Genomic DNA, 11,572 nt, shown 5'->3' with positions numbered 1-11,572 from the left:
ACGGCACCCATTCACTGCAGAGCACCCATTGGTGAGCAAGTGATGCAATGCTACATTTCTCCAAATCTGATGAAGAAACAAACTCATCTAGATCTGAGACTGCATGGGGAAGAATACATTTTCAACAATTCTTCATTTTTGGACAAACAGCTTTTGTGGTCTTTTGAAAGCAGGTGTATTTGCCTCAAACATTTCCTTTGAGCAGAAATCCACATGAGCGTCTGGCTGTGCCGGTGCACCTGTCACCTTGTTAGTTCACATTCACTCCACATCTGCTTCCTCAAAGCACAGCAGCTGTAATGCTTTAAGAGGCTTGTGTTTATGTCTGTGTTCGTTTGATCGGCACTTCAGGGTTTCATCTCAATACCTGACTGTTAACTTGCTCATCTTAGTAGCTGATCTGTGTTATCGTTGTTCTTGATGATGACCTGTCCAGCTACATGTGATGAACACCACACTTTCCTGCAGGTCGCTTCGGTCCGCAGGCGATGCAAATGTAAACGCTGCACAATAAGAGAGTGAGTTTGATTATTGTTGTTGCAGCATTAATGAAACCGATTCACTCAACCTTGTATCCAAAGATGACTTTTTTCTTTCATTTTTGAGAATGATATATCCAAAAGCTAAACAATGTCTGTTCCAGACAGATCCAGCTCTGATGTGTTATATAAGCGATGCAGAGGTGAAGGGTCAGTCGCTCTGTAATCTCTCTCTCCATGTCTGATGTACAGCTCTCATGGATGCAGGACCAGGTTAAACGAGGAGCCCTGGCCTAGAGTGTAGTGCACAAGTTCTCATATATTGAGCTATAAAATGCATACCAGTTAATACCTTTAGATGCTTATTAATGAAAATCAAGGACGCAGGGCCCCCTAGCTTTTAATCAAAGACCCCCTATTTCTTAATGCATCTTGTTTCCTTCTGGAGCACCAGTGAACATTTGAACCTTTTTTAATAGTTGTGTCTGAGTGCCTCAAAAGTCCTCAGTGTGAAAAGATGTATCTCAAAATCAAATATGCAATATGCAAAGATGCTGGAAAACTGAAGAATCTGCAGGACCTTAAAGATTTTTCTGAAGAACAGTTCTCAGTTTAACTGTTCAGAACAAACAAGGGACTCATGCACAACCATCACAAAACAGAAACACAGTCGAGGATCATCAGGTAACAGAACACAGTATTAAGAACCAAGGGTTCACAAACTTTTGAATGGGCTTATTTTAATAATTTCAGCAACAACAAAAAATGTCTTGTGGACTATATGCAAACATCTTGTATGTACAATATCTTACTCAGGGCAATACTAAATAAAAAAAATAACATGAATTTATTATGTCCTCTCTTATTCTGTAAAAATGATTCACATTTTCACTGATTCTGCAAGGGTTTCCCAAACTTTCGCATGCCACTGTATATATGACATGTAATGCACTGATATAACATCAGAGGGCACTATAATAATATTTTAAACCGAGAGCTGAAATCTGATCCTTTACGGACAGTAATGAAGGAAAAACCTTCCGCATTGCGAATTAAAGGCGAGTGAATGAACACGCGGTCTAGACGATAATGATTCCGAACTCTAATTGTTTCTGAAGAGTTTTAATCAAGCCTCAACACGCGAGAAGTTCAGTGTAGTGAGTTAGAGAGTGAGCGACAACTGTTTTTACCTGTAAACACCTTTGTCTTTTTGTGTCGTGCCTGAGGGAGTGCGCGAGACGCACGTCATTTCCCCGAAGTGCGCCGCTTCCCTGGAAACCTCGCGCTGTCTCACTTTCTCAGTCAAGATGTGCTTCACTTCACTTGGAAAACACTAATTTCGACAGGATTTACACTTTTTACTCCAGCTGTATAATGTGCATACTGGATTGAAACTCGCCGGGAATAATGCGGACACAGATCTATATCAGTGTCACTGTCTTGATCCTGTTTTTAAAAAAATCCGACTTGGAGGGTGAGTATTTCATTTCGTTTAATTTATTTATGTATTTATTTATTCTTTTAGTAGTATAGTATTAGTATAATAGTAATTTAATATATTGAAACATTTTAAATATATATTTATTTAAAGTTTAGTTTTATTATCAATTAATTTGTTTATTTATTGCTTTTATTTATTTAGAAACTTGAATTCTTGGAGGAAACAGACCCTTTTAATACCACTAAATATTTCTTAAATGTTGATAATTAATGATTAAAGTTGAGTACGTTGGGTCAAACACGGATACTGTTGGCACATGCATTAAAATATTTTAGTTTTCATCTGTTCAGTCTATGGTTTTCATAGAAGGCAGGCTAAGTCAACACACACTGGTAGATATTGCTCTATTAAATTTTTCATGATAACATTATTTTAATTTCAAAATCTTTTCAGAATCTAATGGTAGCAGCCCAAAGCCAAGGTTATGGGATCAGTTCCCAGGGAATGAAAGAACTGACAGAAATATGTTCACACGCTGTATGTGTGTTGGATAATGTAAACTGTTTTAATACTTTCTATGCTTTTAGAGTTGGTATCTTTCCATTTAGTGATGTTTTTTATGATAAGTGCATAGGTTTATGTGTCTGTACGGTCCAAAGGCCTGGTCCAGGTTTTTATTGCATCTGAGATAAATCCTGAAGACAGGTGTGTCAAAACTCAGTAAGAGGGACGCAACCCCAGCCCTTTACTGTCCCGTCGGTCACATCTAACATTTCACTCATTTCTCTCATTCAAAGTTTAAAGTTTGCTTCACTGAAAAGATATGTGAATGTGTAGACAGAAATGCAATCATGATAGTCACAAAATGTAGGCTACTCCCTTTATTTACTTCATAATGAAAGTTAAAGCACAAAACAGCTGCCTTATGAATCAGATTAGACTGAATAATGACATGAATGAATGTGATAAGAAGTTGCTGATGTGATTGTGAGGCTTTTAGAGCAGGCGTAAAATGACTCCATTTGGACATTATAAAGGTTTCGACTACACAAAGAGATCGCATTTCAGTCATAATTCATTTTTAACCTAATTTTAGTGCCATTTAAAAAGGCTGCAACAGCCCGGTCCTGTGAGTCAAACATTTTTGTCTGAATGTTGTACTATGATTCATCTCATTACAACCTTGTTTGGGCTGGGAAGCTTGTTGGGTTGGAGTTCACAGAAGATCTTAAGGAAGTTGGAGTCTATTACTTTGATAAAACGTTGATTAAGGTTGGCTGAGATGGGAGTACCTGACACCACATATCCTGTTTTACACAGCGAGTTCTCCGAATATAATGCCCGTGATGAGAGAAATGGGCGGGTTTGTGTGTATTTGTGTTCATATCACCTATCAATGGACAATAGTCAAAACTAGAAAAACGAGTCTGAGAGCTAATACACACACTGAAAAAAAATTACACTAAATGATTTTTAAGGTGAGTGGTTGCAAACTATTTATTTTAGCTACATTAAAAAAAAAAATGTGTTTATTTAAATGTAGCTAATATAAATTGATTGCAACCACTTACCTAAAAAAAAAAAAAAGTAAATTCAATGAATCATTTTTTTCAGTGCACACACGCACACACACACAAACACACAAAACACTGTAAAAGTAGCCCATGTGACTAATGACTAATGAAGCTAATCAAATCAAATCACTCATGAAAACATTCATTTTTGGAGAGACTTTGTAAGACTCAGTCTCACCAAGACTGCATTTATGAGATCGGAAATACAGTAAAAATCTTAATATTGTGAAATATTATTACAATTTAAAATAACCATTTTCTATGGGAATATATTGGAATTGCTCCATTTAATATTATTTAAAATGTAATTTATCCCTGTGATGCCAAGCAGAATTTTCAGCATCATTACTCCAGTGTTTAGTATGGAAGTCCGTTTCTGCCACTGAAAAAAAAATTAAACAAGGTCATTTTTTGAGAATTACGCAATGTAAATTCGGCATTGATAGTTACAAAGTCAGAACTGCGTGATATAAACTATTCATTCTGAGAAAATAAATTAAAATTTACGGCTTTCTCATAAACTAGCAACTGTGAGGAAAAAAAAGTCAGAATACGAGATTCTCAGTTTAAATAATGCAGCTGCGAGAAAACAAAATCTGAATTGTAAGCAGTTAAAAGTAAAACATATAAATTGCAGAGCAAAGAGGAAACTGACAATGTGCCTGCAGACAACCCTTATGAATAAGTACCGGTAGTATACTTCAAGTTTATTTGACCAAGTATACTTAAGTAAAGTTCAAGTATATTTTTAAGTATACTTTATGTAGCTAGTATACAAATATGAGTGTTCTAGTAGTATGCCTGTAAGTGTACTGATTCACTACTCTTTGGGACTAAATTGGCCCGTCTAGTATATAAAAGTATACTTTAGTATAACAGCAACAAACTTTGAATACACAACTAGTTTACTTCTGTGTTTGTAGTTTGCACTGGAATTATACTAAAAGTGAACTTATAGGTACACTGATAGTTTACTAATTAAATACTTTGTACACTTTGAAGTATAGTCTCAGTAAACTACTAGCTTAGTAGTTTTATACTGCAAGTATACTCAGAAGTTTTCTTTAAGTGAACTTTACCTCATACTTTTAAGTATACTACTATGTCCCTATTCAGGTTTTAATATGTATCAATATGTATCAAGTTTAATGATGATCAAAACGTAGATGGAGTCGATCGACACCCCAAAGCTTGACTATAATTATAACCTCTTCATCAGTCGACATTTTATTCCATAACGTTACAGTTTTAATGCTGTTTCATGTCAGATGATTGTGTTATCTGGTGTTTCCTTTTTCCTTCTTCACTTGTGTTTTTTTGGAGATTATGTACAGAAGATGTGTACTAGCGCCCTCTATCTTATAATAATGAAAACACGGATTCTCGGAGTATAGCTCAAATATATTCAGACTTTTGTAAGTATAAGTCAAGTATACTTAAATGTCATTTTTAAGTATATTTTTGAGAAGTACATAAAAGTAAACTAACAGCATACTTTCCTATTTTAAGTTTAAAAGAAGTATACTAATAACACACTTGAATAAACTTCTTTTTCATAAAGGAAGACAGAGAGTAGGTTTCTGTTAAGAAACAAGGTCTCAGGATGCTCATCTATCAAAATGTGTCATTTTTCCTACAATGTATTGCAACAATGACTATAGTTTTGTGAAATTGTTATGTTGCAACAGTTTGCTGTATTGCCTCAGTTCAAGCAGCACATGTGAAGCAATCCTCTCTTCCTCTTTACTAGTTATAGCATGAAATAAACATCAGTGAACATCAGAAGGTATCTTGTTTCAGCTGAGGAAAGACGTCAGTACACACAATTTTTCAAGTTTAATGCTGTGTTCACACCAAACGCGAATAGAGCGTCTGGCGTGAATGATTTCAAAGTTAAGTAAATGCAAAGGCGCGCTTACGCACATATGGAGGTCTCGCGGCGCCAATGAGCCGTTTAGCGCGGCGAGGAAGACACGAATTGACGCGCAAATTGTGCTTTTTGTGCATTTAGCGTTTGACGCCAATTCGCGACTGCCACCCGCGTTGAATTTTTTTTACTTTGGCATCAATTCGCGCCGCGCTAACCAATCAGGAGCCTGCTAGGAGTCACTCATTCAACATGGAGGAACGACTGATGTTGTCAGTGACAGTGAGCAAGCGTTGTAAAGGAACTATATGACAAAAGTTTATACTTATAGAGACAGAAATAAAAAGGACCTATGTAAATAAGACATATTAATAGATAAATTGAATAAAGGCCAGAGATAGGTAACGTTTCGTTTTACCCCAAACAAATTATATTTTATCTTGAACCACTAAAGAGACATCAGAGCCAGGGGCAAATGTCAGAAGGTTTAGTGGAGGTGAGGCTGTTCTTGGCAGGATTTTGATCACGGAGCTCCCGCTGGTCGCATGGAGCTCATCTCCGAAATCGGCGAAACAAATTTTTTTAAATAGGCGCTGTCTTTATAAATAAACCGCATATTTGAGTTTAAAACAACTACATTCTCGCCTGAAATACTTTTAAAACTACATTTCATGACACGATAACAGTAATATTTAGAAAATTATCAGAATAAAAATGGCAGTTGAAAATGCTGCGTGAACTCAGCTGGCAGAAGCCCCCCCATGATGCAAATTCGCGTCTGTTGTGAAGTTAATTTCACGCGCGAATGATCTCAAAATATTCAAGTGGCAAACTAGACGCGGTAGACTCTAATTTGACGCTCTATTCGCGTTTGGTGTGAACACAGCATAAGTCCACTGACGTTTATCTACTCTCCTGTCTGAATGGTTTGTTGGACAAAAGGGCGGAGTCAGTATTATGATTGATCAGATAGCCTGACAATCAATCTCTGTGCAAAAGGTCAATAACCTTGTTTTATTTTTTATTAGCAGTCTTCCAAACTACAGTGTCACATGATCGTTCAGAAGTCATTCTAATTTGCTGATTTGTTGCTCAAGTACATTTCTTATTATTATTATCATCAATGTTAAAACAGTTCTGCTGCTTAATTACTTTTTTACATTGTTTTTTTCTTTGTTCTCATAAAAGAGCCTGTATCTGACAAGACATAAAAAAATTAAGAGTGAGAAGAAGAAGAAGAGTCAGGAGAATTAAACGAGAGCCACACATTACATTGCAATGCTGAATGCTCTTAAATATGTCACAGAAGAGCAGTTAAATAGGTCTTGATTGTCGACTTGATAGGGGTTTAAAACACATTTGAATATAAAAGCAGTTAAGAGTCCCGAACACGAGATTCAAAGTTGATATCAGACAGAAACTGGCACTGTTTGATGGTAATAACAGTGTGCGTGACAGGGTAAATGGCATCTGTTAACAAACGGCGAGTGTGAGCTTGTGTGTGCGTAGGTGTTTAGAGAGAAGAGCCAGCGGGAAGGGAAGGGAAGACGACTTTGATATGTGTTGTCTTTACCAGAGAAGAAAGAGTGCTGGGAAGGGTCGTCATAGACCCTGTAAAGACTTGTTCAGACTATCAACAAACAGCATTGATGGCATGGTCAGGCCAGTCTGAACCAATACATCAGGAATCACTGAAACCGTGGCTTTAAAAAAAAGAATATGAGGTGATAGTACAAGAAAAGAGAAAAGAAATGATAGTTAACGTGCATGAAGACCAGCGCATATTTCTATTGGATGAAAAACTGATTATTATGACTGTAATACAGTAATGAAAATTATATTTTCTGAAGAATGTTAATAACATAATTATATAAGAAAGGGTAGAATTATTCAAGAAAAAAATATATATATATGTTTGAAAATAATTTGAAATATTCTATCCATATATATAATATTGTGTATTTGAAACTCTATCATTACCATCATTACCATTTGGGTTGGTAGGTTTTTTGTTTTGTTTTGTTTTTAAAGAAATTAATATTTAGCAAGGAAGCATTGAATTGATCAAAAGTGGTATTAAAGACTTTAATGTTAGAAAATATATATATTTTTAAACTTTCTATTTATTCATTAATCCAAAAGAGAAGCAGCACAATTGTTTTTAACATTATTACAATAAAAAATAATAATAATCTTGAACGCCAACATGAACTTGACATAACTACTCTTAAATATCCACTTTTCTTCCGATATACAACTCTTAAAACACTTTCTAAACAAGCAATACAATTTGTTGTCATATTTTGTTAATTGTTTTTTTTTTTACAGTGCAAACTTTTAAATAGCATTGTATTGTATATTCAATATTAAAAAAACAAATACGTTTGAATATATCACCTTTCTTGCATTATATAGTGCAGAAGAGAATTGTATTACTTTACTGAACTACCAACAATTAAATGTGCTTAAATCTCTTTTAAGTATAATCTTACAATGCAATTCTTATTTAAAAAATAGGCTTTATTTTAATTATATTACAAAGCATTTATTTATTTTCTGAAATTTGGTCCAGATGTCTTGACAGATTTGGTCTTTTTACAGTACTCTGAATGGGAATCATGAGCAGTGTTTGAATTTGCAAACCGAGAGAAAAGCAATAATGTGATAGTGTCTCTCTTTCAGCTGCGACTGTCCCGTCTCCTGAGAGCGTGTCTGTTCAGTGTGACAGCTATGGAGTCGAAGCTCGATGGGAATATCCTGAGGTTCATCAGGACGTTTACTTCCAGGTGAAGGTGAAAGATGAGTTCGATGAAAGGTAAATCATCTGAATAAAAACCCTGAGCTTTCAGAGCTGCTGAGTCTTAAATGATTCTTTTCTCTTGACTGGTGAATCCTTTAAAACACCAGTTAAACCATAAGCTTGTTCATTTGTAGTTTGAAAGCTTGAGCTTACTGTTGTTAATTTTTTTTTTTTCAGGTACTCTAATCTTACAAGAAATCTGCATTTAAACATATCCAGCATGCTGTTACGGCCAGCATTCAACCGTTACTGTGTCACCGTGACGGCTGTGCGAGGAGGAGAGAAGTCAGAGCCATCTGCCTTTTTTATCTTCAGCTTTAATGAAAATACTTCTTCCAATATTAAGTGTATGTCTACACCTGTGTTTTTAGTGGAAATATCATCTACCATAGCAAATACTGGCAATATAACTGTACTATTGTGTGCTCAGGTTATTTGGATTTTCCTGAGGTTGAACTTTCTCCTAAAGACGGCAGACTTCACGTCCAGTTCACCAACCCTCTTCATCTGTACAGAAACTCACCGGCTCTGCGTGACCACAGCGAGGATCTGGAATACTGCGTCGAAACAGACCAGGTACCCTTCACTCTCCTGTCTGCTTGCAGCAGTAATAGTTCAACCAAATACGAAAAAACTCACTTTTTCTGTATTATAATCATTTATAGATTTAATAAAGACTAAAATGCTACATAAGTAGCTGAAGTCCTCTGAAGTCATATGATTTCTCAGTGTGAGGAACAGATTCAAATTTAATGATATCTTCAGATCTAGAAAAGAACATATTATTATTTCAAATAACTCTTTTCAATGTGAATATATTATAAAATATAATTTATTCCTGTGATGTCTTCAATGTCACAGTGTCCTTCAGAAATGTTGAAATGAAAGAAACATTTCTGGTTATCAGTGTTGAAAACAGTTTTCGGGGAAACTATGATTTTTCTCTCACTTTTGATCAATTTTATTTTATTTCACAAACAAATCTTATTGACCTCAAATCTTTGAGCAGTAGTGTAACAGAGTGCATAAATAATAGCAAAATGCTAATTTTGAATGAATTTATTTATTTTTTCACAGGGGAAGAATAAAGTCTGTGAAACCTGTCAAATGAAGCAAAATACATCATGTGAGACGTCTGTTGTGTTTTCTGAGCACAGAGGCGAATATTGCATCCATCTGACTGGAAATATTGGACAGACGTTTTTCAATCCCAGAAGCAGCTGTTTCAGAGGAGACATACGAAGATGTAAGTGTGATTTGTCTTCTGTTCACTTCACAAGGCTGATAATCCATGTGAACAGAGCTGAAATAAAGACAGATACAATTATTCTGTAGTTTTGATCACTTTGTTAAGTATTGTATTTGCTAGTTGTAATAGAAAGTTTCTAAATACTTCTGGCTTCTAATGGCTATAGGGATATTAAATGATAAACCCAACAGTACATACATGCGCAGCTGAGGACGATGTGTTTGACTGATGTTTTTCGTTCTTCCATCCAGATACTCCGTTCACGGTGTACTTGTATCCAGTGCTGGGGGTCACTTTAACACTGCTGTTCATAACCGGCATCATTATACTGTTAGAGAAGAAGTGCAACTCAGAAATGAAGAAGAAGGTCCCCTCTATGTTCCCGCATTTCTTTGTAAGTTGCTTTTTGATGATTTCTGGATATTTAATTGCACCTTTTCCAGTAAAACATTGATACAAAATGAAAAACAACATTATGCAAATGCTAAATTATTTCCTTTTTTTACTATAATTAGCCTCCGCTTGTCTACTTATCATATTAATGTGTCTTTTGTAAACAGGAATGCAGCATTGATGTACTGTATTTATCAAATGAACAGTGTTTGTAAATCTGGATCTGGCTTCTGGCATCATCCACATCCAGCTAATTTTAGCTGTACAAAACCTCGCTTTGCTGCTTGATATTGCAGATTAGTGTGTTTTACCATACTATTTTAAAGTATTATCTTAATTATGAACACACTGGTTTTCCTGGTGTTTTATGTGAGCGTGTTTCCCGGCAGCATTCCTGCACAGGGATAAGTGACTCTAAACTGTCTCTTTCTGGTTTGGTAGGATTTCGGTGAAACACAATCGCACCTGCCGAAAACACTGTGTGTGGTGGCAGATAAAGTGGAGCCACATCTGCAGATCGAACTGGTTGAGGACCCTGAAGAGCAAACATCGCTGGTACTATTGTCTGATAACAAGGATCTGGATAGAGTCTACTCAGAAGATAAAAACTCCTATGGGCCTAATGACCTTGTTGAAGATGAGCAGAGCGACCTGTCTGATTTTTACGACTGCCCACATGCTCCCAAGCAAAAACGGGAGATGAGTCCTGGAGATACGGTAGATGGTTACGGACCCAAACTGCTTTAGAGGCCTAGAAGTGAAGGAAAGCACCATAATGGCAGCAAAATCCCCATAGCTATTGTCTAGATGTGTTCTGGAAACATGAGATGGGATGGGACTGTTTGTACAAGCACAAGCCCTCACATGCCTCATGGAAGGAAGTCCCCCGGGCTTTCAATGGAAAACCTGTTTGGCGTTTGCCTTCATCTCAGCACTCCTTTTATTGGAAACGAAACTCCTCGTACACCAGCTTAGGGAATTGCTTTATCCTTTTTCTTCCAATTTTGAGCATCATTTGTTCATTAGATATATTTTTCTACAAACCGTAGCTTTATTTTTATGCGGACAGTCTTAGCTTGTGGCCTTTGAACAAAGTTTTACAACATCGTTTACCAGCACTTCTCAGGTCATGTGACTTCAAGTCTTTGGATTTATGCTGCATTCTTGTACATCTCATGGGATTTACCGCCATTACAAAACAATAACTGACTTCCTGTGGCTCTCTTGGAATATTTACAACACCAAATAGATCCTTGCTTGGCTTTGATGTGTTGATTACAGAAAACACTTTATTATTACAGTAATTCACCTTTATATTTATTTTTATAAATATGAATGCACCAGCTATCATGGGCTGTAATGAAATGTCACACCAAGCAGAACACTGTACACTTCTGTTCAAAAGGTTTGTGGTCAGTTCGATACCTTTTAAAGAACTGATCCAGCAGACACAGAACGTTCCCCTAACGTTAGTTTGTGGTTCCCGTTTGCCAAAAATTTTTTACCAAAAATTGTTAACTGGGGAATATTTCTTCAAGGATGCATTAATCAAACGTATAATGTTGTTCCTTTGAATCTTCTGTATTCATGAAAAACTACAGCATCATGGTTTCTATAAAAATATAAGGCAGCAGAACTGGTTTCAACTGATAATAATCAAATATTTTTTAAGCAGCAAATCAGCCTATTAAGAGTCATTTCTGGAGGATCATGTGACACTGAAGACTGGAGGAATGATGCTGGAAATTTTACTTTACAACACATGAATA

The 11,572-nt window shown here is 36.0% G+C and overlaps 1 protein-coding gene across 1 annotated transcript; it reads left to right on the top strand.

Annotated features, from left to right (window-relative positions):
• The first annotated feature begins 1,492 nt into the window (after positions 1 to 1,492).
• LOC113076708 (uncharacterized) lies at positions 1,493 to 11,124 on the top strand. Its single transcript, XM_026249393.1, has 7 exons — positions 1,493 to 1,953; positions 8,044 to 8,176; positions 8,339 to 8,508; positions 8,592 to 8,737; positions 9,239 to 9,407; positions 9,662 to 9,804; positions 10,245 to 11,124. Exons 1-7 carry the CDS (start codon positions 1,887 to 1,889, stop codon positions 10,548 to 10,550), a joined length of 1,134 nt encoding a protein of 377 aa, XP_026105178.1. The 5' UTR covers positions 1,493 to 1,886; the 3' UTR covers positions 10,551 to 11,124.
• Positions 11,125 to 11,572: the final 448 nt, after the last annotated feature.

The sequence above is a fragment of the Carassius auratus genome, unplaced genomic scaffold, assembly GCF_003368295.1.
Source record: "Carassius auratus strain Wakin unplaced genomic scaffold, ASM336829v1 scaf_tig00021008, whole genome shotgun sequence".
Taxonomy (NCBI): Eukaryota; Metazoa; Chordata; class Actinopteri; order Cypriniformes; family Cyprinidae; genus Carassius; species Carassius auratus.
Note: the sequence above shows the minus strand (reverse complement) of the source record. Positions and strands in the feature narration are given on the sequence as shown.

What these genes read in the sequence shown, in the direction of transcription:
- LOC113076708 (XM_026249393.1), top strand. Translation starts at nt 1,887, where the DNA reads ATGCGGACACAGATCTATATCAGTGTCACTGTCTTGATCCTGTTTTTA. An exon ending in AAAGATGAGTTCGATGAAAG is followed by an intron (nt 8,177 to 8,338) that starts GTAAATCATCTG and finishes TTTTTTTTTCAG; the next exon opens with GTACTCTAATCTTACAAGAA. An exon ending in CTATGTTCCCGCATTTCTTT is followed by an intron (nt 9,805 to 10,244) that starts GTAAGTTGCTTT and finishes CTGGTTTGGTAG; the next exon opens with GATTTCGGTGAAACACAATC.